General features: G+C 33.0%; 1 protein-coding gene across 4 annotated transcripts in view; it reads left to right on the forward strand.

Annotated features, from left to right (window-relative positions):
- Dscam3 (Down syndrome cell adhesion molecule 3) overlaps positions 1-15,251 on the forward strand; it is a 76,428-nt gene extending 61,177 nt beyond the window's left edge. The window contains exons 21-32 of one of the 4 annotated variants that reach the window (XM_066391282.1): positions 862-1,026; positions 1,080-1,318; positions 1,610-1,877; positions 4,465-4,653; positions 5,314-5,493; positions 5,552-5,845; positions 9,357-9,513; positions 10,414-10,601; positions 10,996-11,121; positions 11,174-11,486; positions 11,986-12,135; positions 14,936-15,251. In XM_066391282.1, coding sequence (XP_066247379.1) covers positions 862-1,026; positions 1,080-1,318; positions 1,610-1,877; positions 4,465-4,653; positions 5,314-5,493; positions 5,552-5,845; positions 9,357-9,513; positions 10,414-10,601; positions 10,996-11,121; positions 11,174-11,486; positions 11,986-12,135; positions 14,936-14,987 — 2,321 coding nt within the window. In that variant the 3' untranslated portion in view covers positions 14,988-15,251. Of the gene's footprint in view, positions 1-861; positions 1,027-1,079; positions 1,319-1,609; positions 1,878-4,464; positions 4,654-5,313; positions 5,494-5,551; positions 5,846-9,356; positions 9,514-10,413; positions 10,602-10,995; positions 11,122-11,173; positions 11,496-11,535; positions 12,136-14,935 lie in introns of those variants that run through there. The other 3 variants (XM_066391283.1, XM_066391284.1, XM_066391285.1) reach the window with 3 other exon arrangements.
- The last annotated feature ends 185 nt before the right edge of the window (positions 15,252-15,436 follow it).

Here is a 15,436-nt window from a genome sequence, read left to right on the forward strand (position 1 = left end):
TCAAAGTAACACCATATCTTAGAAATTGTAAAGAATATTGTACCAACCCGGTTTTGGAAAGGTTATAGATCCCATAAAAATGATTAATTTAAATTCTTATTCAAGACAAGTGTTCCAGGATACTTGGAATTTGTTAAAAACAGGAGCGTATGAGTAAGAATTTTAAAAGAGTGAAATAACTATTAAACAATTTTTCTAATAATTGGCTCTTAAAACTTTTTTTTTGTCTTAACTAATTTTACAACATGTACATTTATGTCACTGATATCAATGGATATTTGATCACAAAAAATCTCTTTTCGAGTTGAAATTTTGACCTTGATTTGTAAAATTTAAGAACGCAACAGCTAAAATTTTAAAAAGGTGAAGTCTCTTTAAAACTGGTTTTCTGATAACAAGTTCCTAAAAATTCGATTGTAATCTTAAATAACTGTCTTCTCTCTTTTTCAACCTTTATCGCTATTGGTTATTTTTTAAAGTCAAATTTCAAAATTTAGAGCGCACCAACCAAAACCGCAATGTTTAGAAAACACATGAAATGCCATTCGAATTTTTGAACGTAGTTGACAATATTTTTCCACTACGGGCACAGAACATCAGTCCTCGGTTGTTTTCATAAGCTGCGTTCGAAAATACCACTGCCACTTAACACTGTTAATACATTTTCTTTCGGAAAATTTGGAAATGACAATAACAGGTGAATATCGGGAGGGTTTTTATGCAATATCTCGGAAACTAAAAATTTTACGACCAGGTATGAATCTTTTGATCCCATTTCAATAAGTTATATAATTTATGATCTCTTGTCTCAGGACTGCAAAATATTATCTAACACTTCAACCACTAACGTAACATTTCTAGATGTATCTTCATCAGTAGGAGGTGAAGTAAAACGCACTCAAAGCACTGAAACATACCTTCACGGCCTCCAAAAATTTACCAATCATTCCATTAAAGTCCTCGCCTACACTAGTGCTGGAGATGGAGTCGCGAGTGCAGAACTTTTCTGTTGCACTGAAGAAGATTGTTAGTATAATTGGTTTTAAATGAATTTATCTTAAACGACAGTTTCCTTGTAGTTCCAGGAAAGCCTGCAAGTCTCAAAGCAAGTGCTGTAACAGCAGAATCTATCTTAATATCCTGGCTACCCCCGGTAAAAAGAAACGGCCTCATCATCCTTTATACCGTCTATTGTCGAGAGGCTGGACGTGTGGGTCATCACAAAAGTTACAATGTAAGAATCGAGGATATTAACGAAGCAATTGGCCTAATTTATGAAGTCAGAAATTTGCGCGAGCATCAGTTATATGAGTTCTGGGTAAGTTTCATTATCATCAACATGTTTGTCAATCATCAAATGTATCACATTGTTGCTTTACCGTAAGAAGTATTGAGTAAATCGATAATATATTCGACCTAGAGCAACAAAGGCTTTATAAGATTACATGGACTTTCGCTTAGCTCTATTGATGATCCGAGTCAATCTATTTAAAATGTCATGATCCAATAGACCACAAGAGTGAGTCGTTATTAAAGGGGCTTCGTCGTTAAGTGTCACTTTATCGGAGGAAACGACTTTAAGCAGACTTTGAATTATTTGATTTCGTAGGAAGGCTTTTTCATACAGGTTTCTGCAACGACTAAAGTAGGAGAAGGTGAATCGACTCCTATCGTGGCCCAACAAACGGCATCCACGGCGCCACCTAAAGTCGCCTCCTTCAGTCAAATCATATACCAACCCATTAAATCGGAAATAGTTCTTCCTTGTTTGGCAGTGGGAATGCCCAGGCCCAATACTAAGTGGATTCATGAAAAAAAGCCAATCACATTTGGGAAATTTTACGCTGTAACTATAGAGGGGCATTTGCATATTCACGGTGAGTTTTCTTTCTATTCTTGTGAATGTGTATGATGTTGAACGTTAGATGGCGCCAAGAGATCAATGTGCTATATGCCGTAGATCGATATTGCTTTTGGTAAAAAATTAGGAACCTTTTCAGACTTAATGAAATGCGTATAAAATTTGCATTACGATAACCAACAGCAATTAATATACCGAAGGATTCTAATATCGAAAAATTGAATATAGTCCCCACATCCTTCTTCACTTCCAATTAATCGAATCAACCGTTATTGCTTTATATAACTAATTAAGCGATATTACAACACAAATTACATTTGTTTTAAAGCGCTCTTTAGTATTTTTATATTATGTGACCTAGTAATTTACCGACGCAAATTAAGTACTCTATTCATTGAAAGTGATAATTGTATAATTGCAGCGGTATCACCGAGGGATGTTGCAATGAATTACATATTTAGATTTCACGATTAAACGCTTTCGGGGTTTTTTATTTACTTATTTATGGAGGTATGATTGGCATAATTATAGAAGTAAGTGAAATTAATTACATTTCTAACATTTTGAAATCATGGAATACGTAAAATCCATGCTAAAAAGATACCCTTCTGAAATATCGGAAATATAAAACCTAATCACTTTGTAAAATTTGGAAGAGTTGGAAAAAATTATGACATTTTTCATTTAATACGTCGACTTAGCACTTTTACTTCGAATTGAAACTTAGGTGACTTTGTAGATTAAAATTAATAAATTACAGAAAGTATAAATTAAATGGAGAGTGTAATGGAGTACTTCAATATCAAATTTAATATTTGTAGGGCTTAAAAGGGCTATAAAATGATATTGAACTTTATCTTTATTAAGGAGTTACCCAGTTTATCTGATTCAATTTCCTAATACCTCTTTCCATGTTAGAATATACAGTTATATATATATATGAATGGCATCTAAACCTAGCGATATTGGTTTGAATCTCATCGATGAAAATAGGAAAACAGGGGTGAAAAAAATTAAAGAAAAAAGGAAATTTAGAAAAATTCTTAAAGTCCCGATAGTACTATAGGTCTCTACTTGAAAATACAAAATAAATAAAAAGTAGTCACAAAATATTTTTAATTATATAAATTTAAATTTATCGTCTATCTTTTAGAATAGCGTGGCCTCAAGAAAATTATAAAACATTAATGCATTTTGATACATTTCTAAAAATTTAATCGTCTTGGGACGCCTCTGTAGGCTTCACTTCTAAACATAAAAAAATCAAAAGAATTCGCAATGGTGAAATTTTAATTTAGTGTCCAAATAAGAGTACAAGGGCGCTTTAAAATTTAGAATATATTAAGGCATTTTGACGAATTTAAAAAAAATCTAGACGTGTTGGAATGCCTCTGAAGGTTTCAGTTCTAAATATAAAAAGTTGGAATAATTCAAAATGTTGAAATTTTAATTTGCCAACTAGATCTGAATATAAGGTAGTTCCAAAAAGTAAAAAAAATTAACACATTTTAACAAATTTCGTCCTGGGACGTTTCTTGAAGACTCAATTTTAAACAAAAAAAAATATATCCAAAATGTTGAAATTTTAGTTACGAAATGTCACTGAAGGCTTAAATTTTACGTTAAAATTGTTCCAAATAATCATATTCGCGAAACTTCGATTTGACGTTCAAATACCGATACATATGTCTCAAAAATGAGAAATACTTTTCAAGTTCTTTAAATTTTCTTACGTCTCAAAAAAGTAGAAAAACATTAGTTTGAAGAAATTTTGAAAAATTCTATGAAAACATTGTGGATTTCAGTTTGAAGTGTAAATTTAGTCAAACCAAAAACAGCAACATTTCCAAAATGAGAATATAATAACAATAATTTAAAAAAAATTAGAAAGTATAAATGGTTCTTACAGAAAGGAACCAATCCTCCAATTTTGTAATTTATAGACTATAGCAAGATATTTTACTAAGAGCCATAAACCTTTTCTGCAAAAAAAAATTTATAGCATATTCTGGTTCCTGCCATTATTGGTCAGCGAACCCACGAAGTTAGTTCCATAGAGTAAGATACCTGCAGAAGCGATCCGACACCTAATTATTCAATTACTTTTTTTTGTTTTTTTTTTTGTAAAAAGGCATGCAACTCTGGATGGCTTTAAATGTCACTCAAAATTTCAATGTGAAGTTAACAATTTACCGAATAATTCACATTCTTGTAATTTTAATTTAACATTCAAATTCTGAAACAGACATGGAAAAAATAATTCAATAAATTTGAAAAATTGCTAAAAGTATCGGGACGTTTTGTAGTTAAATTGTAGACTGTACACCTCACTGAAGTTTTAAATCTGATCGAAAGAAAATAAAAAAATGTTTTTAAAGTGTTCAAATTTCTACTCGACATTTAAATTTGAATACAAGCGCGTCTCAAAAGTAATTTTTATCATACGATTTATTAGACCCTCTATGTATCTTGAAATTCGGGGCATCTTATATAATAGATACAGGGTTAATCGGTTAAATTAGAGCACATTTTATCAATAACCAACAATTATGTCTTCAATTATAATTTAGGGTATAACAGCAAATCTCTTAATCTTCTTACAGATGTAGACGTATCCCTAACCGGTAACTACACTTGTAAAGCCGAAAACGTATATGGAAAAGACTCAATAACATATTCACTCATAGTTTTAATGCCTCCCTCAGCTCCAGATATTGAAATAGAGTATGCCACCTCCAATAGCATTAAAGTAAAATGGACGGAACCTGAAAATGGTGGGGCCAAAATCCAAGGTAAATTATTAGCACACATATTCGAGCTTCATTGTAGCTACTAATTACACTGGACGTTAATAATATCACCTTCAAATTTGGGTCTTTCCACGGTAGTATTGCGGAACTAGATTGCAAATCTACTTTTACCGAACCATGCTGGACCTGTATGGTTGCTTCGACCTTGCCATAAGGGACCGAAGTTGAAAGTGATTGCTTGGCGGGTCAGATACAAACCAAGAAATGAGTACACTTTAGATTTTGTTTTTAAACCACATACATTCTACTATACTAAGTTTCGTTAAAGGTCGAAGAATAACCATTTAAGCTCACTGAGTTTTTAATATTTGGTTTCGATTAACTTTTTACTCTCGTGTTTTAAAAAGTAATATTCTTTTTAATGAACTAGTTTAACTTTCGAAGATATTTCATATTAATGTGTTAATTTCATTGGTAATTTCTCTTCCGCGGTTTGTCCAGCTATTTCGTAATAAAGTACCTACGTTTGGATAGTTTAATGTCCACGATAAAATTGGTTGCACAACGCCTTTATTCTTGACCGGTGTCGCTTTGTAGAACCCATGAAACAAAAATTATACCGTAAAATTTGTATATAATATCAACAACAATAATTAATCACTAACGCTTTCCAATATTTTTACGTTTCATAAAACTCTTCAGGTTACGCTTTAAACATAAAAGATGAACATTCAGATTGGACTCGAATAGACATTTTGCCTGAATCGCAACAATACACAATAGAGAATTTAAAATGCGGTTCTCCCCATTACGTGTACGTTGCTGCCCAAAATGGAGTTGGAAGGGGCACTTTTAGCCCTATTGTTAGTATTCGGACTAAAGGTATTTGAGTGATGTACATTCAGAGCCTAATTATTATTTTAAAAAAAAAATTCTCTAGGGGGACCTCCTCTTTTGCCAAAGGAAGATCAGATTTTTGCAAGCAATTCCTCAGTTATCACTGTGATCTTAAAAAATTGGCCCAATGGTGGATGTCCTATCACGCAATTTTCTCTGGAATATAAGAGTTATACTGAATCCAGCTGGTTGTTGGTGGCTAAAGACGTCTCGAAGGAACAGATTGTGATTGAGAATCTGCCCCCTGGCACTTGGTACCAAATTAAAATAACCGCTCAAAACGACGCAGGAATGGTTCGAGGGTTTTACAACGTGGCGACTTTGACGATCGATGGTAGTAAGTGTAACAATTACTTGCGCAATGTCTGTCCATTACTTTTACTGTTAAATCGCAAGTTTTCCGGCGAAACATCGATTATAGATAGAAAATTGGATAAATAGAAGCGACTTGTGTGCCGAGCTGTATTTGTAAATAACAAATTATTTAACACCAATTCGAATATTATACAAACAAATTCATCAACTTATTTCTGGTTTGCTCATAATCGACAACTATGCTTAATCCGTTTTGATGAAAATTTTACATAATTCTTAATTTATCTCGTATTGTTTTCGTGCAAATTAGAGCACTCATTTGGCAGCGATTTTTCGCTTTCATAGAAGATTTTAAAAAATAGATCACCACGTTTACATAAACACTAAAATCTCGCCACTTTTGTCCAACCAACTTTCCAAATTGTGACAAATTAAGAAATTTAGCTTCCTCGACATGTCGCGAGCCGCGCCGTATTAACTAAACGATCGTTACTTAATCCGTTTCTCTGCATTTACGTATGTGTACAAGAACAAATGTGGATTCGGCAAGGTCGTTATATGGAGCAAAAGATCACCTTGAAATGTCGAAAAATTAACGCCAATCTGTTGGTAACAGCTGACTTTTTAAACACGATCTTTATTGGGTATATCAGCGATTACTCGGTAGATCCAGGGCGTGGCTTTATGTGCTGGTTTCCTGGTAAAATACACTATAAATGGTTTTTAGTAGCTAATGATGTTTATAGCTTGAACAAATAAGAATAAACAGTCTTTTTATGTCACAATTTAGTGGACGATTATCTTTCAACATTACTAAAAAGAACTAAAGAATGACTTTTGCTCACTGTAGTTTATCGCCAACTGCGGGCACATCCTGCATCTGATTTACTACCTCTTTGATTCTATAGATTTTTCTAAATACCGTTTGTAATTTGTATGCATATAATGGAGGTTTCCCAGGTAAAATACACTGTCAATAGCTTTTATTAGGTAATTATAATTATAACTTGGCCAAGCAAAAATAAAGAGTTTATATGGAAATTAGTTTACAATTAATAAAGCACATTAATAATTTGGGCTCATAGGCCAAAAAGCGTATATTACAAACCTCTACTTTGAACGGGTCTGGAATATAATGCGCATGAAAACCAATTGATCAATTCTATAAAAGATTCTTCCTAGAAAAATTATTTGAACTCTTTTTCTTCACTATTGGAGTTAGAAAGAGTTAACAAAGAAACAGATAATTTAGCTGGGCTAGGCGTGTTCTGTCTGGGTTCCATTAGCAATACTATTTAACTTGGCAAAAATGTACAAAACATTTTGGTAATATAAGAATGTCGTAATTTAGGTCACAATTTAGTGACCGTTTATTTTGCAATATTCGAAGAAATGTTAAAGAATGATTTTCTTCAGTGTGGTTTATCACCAAACGCGGTCACATCCTACATCTGATTTACTACGTACTTGATTCTACAGATTTTCAATATACCATTTGTAATCGTTACATATATAGAAAAGTTTCTGTTCTGCTCGGCTATTGATATTTTCAAGAGATCAATAATTGACAGTGAGAGCACAAATCCAATAAAAGTGGTTTTATGCAATATAAATCAAAATTTTTGTATCTAGTGTAGATTTCGATAGTGTACACCCACTAAAAAGCTTACTAAAGGTGTCCAAAAAGTCTGAAGACACTTTCCTTTAATAATTTGTTCTTGTCAAAATCCAGAGGTACATTTAATTACACATTTTAGTTATGCTGACGCTTATTTTTATCAATACTTCTCAAAGATGTGAAGTTATGACACATTTTTTTAATGATAAGGTGGGTCCAGTGATATTTTCAGTGAAAGCTCTTCAGTTCTGAATGTGTTTGGAAATTTCTTTGAATTTGGTTAAGCTCATCCCAAGTGGAAGCGTGTAACCATTCCGAAGTGTACATGTTAATAATCATTAAATTTTACAACAATGAAAAAAAATTTGTAACATTTAGGAAAAAATTGTTATCAACAGGATATAGACGTATTTGCCGTATTAGCATTGGTTTTTACGGATTTTTGCGCATTTTTTTCCTTTGTCGTTAAAATTAACAATAATTATTAACATGAAGAATTTGAAATGTTTAGTACGCTGCTATATGTGGTGAGCTTAAAAAAATTCAATGAAATTTGTAAGTTTATTCAGAATTGAAAGCCCTTCATCGAAGGTATCACACGAGTATTTTACCATTTAAGGAATGGATCATTGTGTCATTACTTTGACAAGAGTCATTAAAAATAATCGTCAATATATTCAAAATATGTCATTAAAAGTAAACTTTCTGATGTATATAGGCAAGAACTAAGTAGATAAAGAAATACTCAACTCCAAATACAATAACCTACACTCTATGGATGATGGTTGACTGATGCAGAGTCGTCCGGAGCCAGGATGTACAAGGCTGGTCGTAGAAGGGGCGAATTGTTAGAAGAGACTGAAATGGGAGGTTTACACGTATTACGACAGTCAAAGGGTCCTATCAGTTGTCTATAGAAGCTGAATAACTTCAAAGGTCATTTAGGAATGCAGAAACATTCTTCAGGAACTGGACATAAGAAGGATGAGTCCTGGACCGTACGGGCATCGAAGGATACCGACGAGGGCTGATGATTTCCCAATCATGCTTGAATGGACCTGAACCATGGCCAGGGGTTAACAAAAGAATATTATTTAGGCTGCAAACGCATAGGCATGGGAGCAAACAAATTTTGGACAACCTGGAAACATCCAAGGTATCGTGGCTAGTGAGGAGAAGTCGGCAGTGCATCGGGAATCTTGTGGAAGTCCTCACAGTTCATTATCCTGTTCAGGTTAATTCAAACTTGAATTAACTTGAACTAAATAAACATATGCACCTCTCAAGAATGGAAGACAGCCCGTTTTGCAAACACTGTCGTGCAGGAAATGATTCCTCATCTCCTCATGCTTCCTTGAAAGTGTGGAAGAGTTGGGCAAATTTTCGACAGAATATTTTCAGAGTCGCCTTTTTTCTCAAGGGGGACCTTCCGACTCTTGGATGAGACAGAATACTCTTCTTCATAAAAAGGACTGGAGGAAGAGAAAGCCCACATGGAGTAAAAGGGGCATGGATTGGGGAGAGACAAGGGATCGTAATAGCCTAATCTTGAGGCATCCCTCGCTCCTCATTTTACCAACACTGCTACTAAGATAATATTTTGATGTATCTAGACTTTTTTTGACACCCTGTATACTAGAAATTATAAACCATATGACAAAAAAAACTAAAAAAGTTAGAATATCAAGAAAAAAGTTTCCATAAAAAGTGTTGGAATTAATTCTAATACTTTTTAAAAATAATAATAACCAAAAGAATCGAATCTTTAACGACTTAACAGACAGCAAAACGATCTGCATTATCTTCACTTTATTGAAATATTAAAAAAATAATACTTTTTTAAATTTCTTCGCAATACCAAAACCAAAGCTAAAACTCGTGTAGCATATTTGGTCATAAATGTTTTTCCCACTAGGTAAAGTCCCAATGCTTCCAAAAATGTTGGAAGAAATCACCGATTTTAAAGATGACCGCTTCTGGACACAAAAAGTCTTCATAATACCAGCATCAGTCCTGCTGGGACTCACAGTTGTAGTCCTGTCATGTGTCATTGTCATGTACCAGAAAAAACGGTATGTACTGTTATATAGGGCGTCCCAAAAATTGTCAAAAATCGATATAGATATCTATTTTAACACAAAAGATAGAGCAAAAAAATAAATAAAAGAGTTAGGAAACGCATATTTGAAAATTTTAAGAGGATATACAGTGTGTTTTTGGGATGTTAACACCTGTATTGCCAAATAATTTGACATAGGAGAAACGATTTACGCATTCCTGTCATCTATCTGTAAATAAATGAAAAAAAAATTGAATAAATCGTAAAATTTTTTAATTTCAAAAAATCATTTTATTTCGTCCTTATATAGGAACAAAAATAGGGTAGCGGAATAAACGTGAATCAAGGAACAATACGTTTGTTTGAATTTTACAGGGTGTTTAAGCAATTTTTTAATTTTGTAAATTATGGACTTATCTCAGGGGTTTTGAACTACCACTTGCTTCTAGATAACACACATATCCACAAAAACTCAAGTTAACACTTCTAATCAATTCCAAATTTTTACTAAACCTCATATTCTGAACTTGCTTACATGAAACACAAATAAGTGCTAAATAAAAATTCGTATGTATAACTGTTTTTGAGATTCTTGTGCGAGAATCATATGAAGATATTATTAAAGATACTATTAATTAATAAAAAGCATGAAACTTTTTAAATTCTAATTCTAACTTAGAATAATGTTTCTACGGCCCAATATTTTTAAGCTGATACTGGAAAAATAAAATCGTTTTCTTTATTTCAAAAAGTTAAGAAACTACTTTAAATAACTGTAAAAAGTTTTGAATCACTCAGTATTTCTTCCGTGTTAAAATATGCGCAGCACACTTCCTTGATTAAATTTAAAAAACATTGAACTATTGAGACTTATTATATGGAAATGAAAAATTTTAATGGTGTAAATTTACAGTAATCGTAAACAAGGAAGATTCGATTCCAATAATGGCAAGACTGAAACTCATTCTGCACGTCACCTGCGTCATCGACATGTGCAAGACAAATTAGCAGAACGGGAAAGTAGCAGGACTAATATGCAGCAAATGTATTTGCCACCTCCAGTTAAGGGTTCCGATAAAGTCGTGGAGAATGACATTGCCGGTAATTTTAAATATTTGTCAGTTTGGTAGTCCGCTTATGTGACTTAATATTCCAAGGTTGTTCGGTATGTTTTTAGATGTGAACCGGAGAAAACCTGCTTTTTTGACGTAGAAATATATTCATGATTTATAAAATATTTTGCTGGGAGGGAAGTTTTGAAAAAATCACGGCATATAGAACCGCGTATAATTACCAACCTTGCCGGTATTTTGGAATTTGTTTAACATATTGTTGAAAGGACATCAGTAATATCAAACTTACGTTCAAAGCCGACGAAGGTTATTATAATAATCTTATAAGATTGCGTTACGATAGACTTATTCACATTGTCTCGAAAGCAAAAATTCCGCAATATTTGGCAACATTTCCACTATTTCAACAAAATTCTTCTCAGATTACACCATGCAGTTCAAGACCTTCAGCCATATGGAAGACGGTGATCGATCTAGGGGAATAATCTCGAAGAACCAATCGAGCAAAGGAACCTGGCATAAAAACCAGCATTACTACAACAACGAATGTATGCATATAGCACAAACTTTTTAGTTGGGTTATAAAAATTCTCTTTACAGCAGCTCTACTTCCACATCCCACCCAAATATTATACCGGCCTCAGTTGCACCACAATGAACCTAATGCGGACTCAGATTCGGAAGACACCAGCGGTAGTGGTGGTTGTGGAGATACCACGGGTACAAGTTACCGCCCAACAAAGAAAAGAGAACGGGGTCACTCGGGTGTAGGGTACACGGGTTACGAGACCCTCCTGGTAGCTGATTTGTACAGAAATAAAGATTCCAGCACGGAATCCAATGAGTTGTCTCCATTGGCGGAAAGGAGACAACCGGCGGTTAAGAGACATTATAGGACTGCAAGTAGTAGCAGGTAGCCAAGGTACATTATTTGATGTTGATTATACTTATCTTTACTTTAGGTCGATTAAGTATTAGGTATCATGCGCTGCGAAACGTTTTCAACGAGCATGTAAACGAGGTGAAAGGAACTTATTACGCGTAGAGGGAGTATACAATTTTCGAACTACATTCTATTATATAACGATCAAGGTGTAGTGCACGTAAGTTATTCGACTTTTAAAAAAATTAACTGCAGTCGGCACCGTTGCCTCGACAAAGGATAACTATTATGCAATTACACTATACATTGATAAACTACCCATGAAAACACACTCCGATCACTCGAATCGAATTAGAGCGAATTAGAATCGAGTTCTCTTTTCAAATCTAAGCCCTTCCAACAGGCGGATCAGGGCGGTTCCTCTAACAATCTAAAATCGGTAAAAGGCGTGGAGCGTACACGAATTCACACAAAAAACTTGCTGAAAGGTTATAACCATTTCCAAAGTAATAGATTTTCAATTTTGTAGTTCAGAGAATGTTAAAGTTGAAGCAGCTCAGGTGAATATCCGACCTCCGACTTGCTTTTCCGATAGCAGAGAACTGAGCGAAGCAGAATGCGACAGGGACTTAAAAATTGCAGAAATTATATCTACAGAACTTTCAGATATACTAAATAGGTAGGTGGGAATATCCAAATTTACATTACAGAAGGTATGCATTCCCCATAAAAGCCATGTTAAAAAGAGTGAAAAGGACCCCCGAAAATAAATTGTGGTTTTGCCCGAATAAATTTGTATACGCATGCGTAACAAATAACTTTAAAAAATAAAGTGAATTAAGATGTTATTACAATAAATCGAATACGAAATAAAAAAAATCAATCTTTTTTTTTTGGAAATAATGCTTCATACTTAAGTTGGTGTTGTAATGGTGGAATTGTACACTATTCTCAATTAAAACTAACTTCGAATAACATTCACCCTTTACTAAAGGCTTGGACCATAACTCTTGTTAACGTTTAAGTTAACTACTTGTCACAGTCGCCAGAACTTAAAAAAAAAGAGTAGAAGATGAAAATAAACGATAAATTACAATGTATGGGAGGTGGATATTTAAATTATGTGAAACACTTCGAAATTCCTCTTCTTAATCGCTGTGGGATAATAATTTCTTTGACACGAGTCATCTCATTATTCTAAAAGCTTAATTTGAGGTCAATGATTGACGTTTGATCATTGTACTTAATTAAACCTGTATTTTATTTTCATTTCATTTATCCCGTGTTAGTAATTTTTAATTTTTTTTTATGTGTTCGAAGTTGACTTTATGTTGAAGCATAGGTAACCAAGCATTATACATTTTTACTGAACAACTAGGCTACATATCGTTTTTCATTAAGTAAAATACGTGCATTTTCTTTGATTTTTATTCGGACGGACCAGGGTCCTCCAGGCCAGAAAGGGGGACCCGAGACGTTCAGGTCTGACTTAGATACCCTGACTGCCAAGGTCTGATTGAAATGTGAAATGAAAAATGGAATCCCGACCATCCAGGTTCAAAAAGAACAACTCAATCACCCAACTTCAAAAGTTGACCCGAATTCTTTGATAATAAACGAGTCTTTGCTAATAGTTCCTTGGTAACGGTGAAAGTATGATTCAATTGAATTCTGTGATCATTGTTTAATTGACCTATGAAATTCTCTATTTTTAATGTAATTTTGGAATTCTTAAATTTCCTTTCTTAAGGGTCTAGATGCTTCGTCATTACAAAATTTCTCACATTTCCAAAAAACTTTATACAGGATGTTAGTAAATAAGTACGAAATATTTTAATGGGTGATTGCTAAGGTTTTTTTAAGTAAAAAAGTTCATATAAACCCAGATCCGAAAACGCTTAGTTTCCAAGATACAGAATGTTACAGTTCTTATACGGCCATGCCATGACATATTTTTAAGGAAAAAAAAGCACACCAACAATTTTTTTCAAATGTTCCATGAATTGTTAATTTTAAGCGCAATGTGTTTTCTGTTCTAAAAACTGTTTTAACATTGAAATTATTTCCCAATCATTTGACGTGGTATAATATATACGCTAGGTATGGTAAAAAAAGTAAGTAATATAGATTTGTAATAAAAGACCTATTTTGATTTTGTTTCATTATAAACTGTTCGACATTGAAATTTGGTTTATTTCATATTAGTTTTTCCCGATTATATAGACGTTTCACAATTCCCCATTTAAACAAAAAAAATAAAATAAAATAAAACTTAAAAACATGTCATTTGAGTCCAAATCTGTATCTTTTAATTTTTCTAAAAACAACTAAAATTTTTTATATATTGAAACTTAATATTCATTTAAACCCGGATAATACTTGGTTACTACTTGAAATCCTTTAGCAATTAAGAAGAATTACGGATCTTTCATACAGTTTAAATATTCACCTCTTACCCATTTCAATTTACCGTGGGTTTTCGTTTTTCGACTTTTTTTTCCCAAATTTTGAAGTGATAGATTTGTCGCCGAAACGTTAAGAAGGATTTTGTTCAAGTAAAAGGTGAATGTTATAATCAGTTAATATCAACTGAAAATAATGTACAATTCTAACGCAATTCCAATGACAACAACGATCCCTACTAGTGTATTCTCTAAAAATTAAATAAATAAACAATAAGCCCCAAAAAAGAAGACTTGGGAAAGTACTTACCGCACATGCGTATTTGAAGAGTTCCCAGTTTCATTACCTTTCGCTATAATTTAGTCCACTTCATTAAAAACCTATTAACATAATGAACGCTCTTTTTAAAAACCGATTTTAAAATATTACAGATCTGGTAAAATTTGGGTTACATTCATTTTTTAGCATCAGAATTGGTGATTTTTTCAATAGTTGAGCCTACTGCTTTTAAGCGCATTTTCTAAAATTGTAGATGGAATTTACTATTCCTAGAGTTTATAAAATTGGTTCAAATTTGCAAGAAGAATGGCATATAGTAATGTGCACCGGAGCAATTACAAAGCAAATTTAAGGCTGAAGCATAAAAAAAATTCTAAGCCAGAAATTAAAATATGTATAAAAATGTGAATGTAAGAGCAAATACGGGGTGTTTCAAAATTAAACAGTATCCATTCAAGGTCGAAATATACTTTAAAAAATAATACCACAACTTATATACATAAAACAGTGACGCATAAAAGTTAATATAAACGTTGGAGATCGGAGGTGAATTTCACTTTAGATAAGTTTTTTGTAATTTTTAAAGAATTTATATTACATTGATATAGTTTTTCTTGAATTTTTTTGCATCACTTCATTTAGGCTCACGTTAAACATGCCATAAATAAAAGCCGCACTTGGTTACAAATAACCGCAAATCATCGATATAGTTTTTAGACGTCCAGTTTCCTCTTTAGTAACCCCATTTGAATATAATAGCCTTTGGATACTATTGAATTTATATTTTGCATTTTTAGATACCATGAAAGGAAGGAAGAAGAAAGAAAACAGTTTACTATTCACGTTTAGTGCACGGTTGCTGCGTCCGACAAGACTTGTTGGTTTTTTAGTTAAAGAATTTTTTTGATACAGATCAAGATGCTTTGTTTTTTAAACATACACTAAGGGTTGTGATATATGAGGTCTTTTGTACTGAATATACCGAGTGATGCCAAGACACTGTTTCGCCAATTAGAGAGAGTCTTTTTTGGGCAACTTCTACCAAATTTCCTACATTGTACAAGTTTTTTTGACTATTTTTTACACTCGCCCCTATATTATGTGAATGAGACCGACTGCAATCTTTGTAAGTATTCGTAAAATGAATGTTCAATAAATTTTTTCAATGTTGATAAATAGTCTTTAATAAAATTGTAAGATTTATGTGTTCTTTCATTTGCTTAAACATTTTAAATAACAAAAAGCAATTTAACTGTCAATAGAGGCGACAAGTTTGATAAATTAAAAAGGATATTTTC

This window comes from Euwallacea similis, chromosome 6 (assembly GCF_039881205.1).
Source record: "Euwallacea similis isolate ESF13 chromosome 6, ESF131.1, whole genome shotgun sequence".
In the NCBI taxonomy this organism is placed as follows: domain Eukaryota; kingdom Metazoa; phylum Arthropoda; class Insecta; order Coleoptera; family Curculionidae; genus Euwallacea; species Euwallacea similis.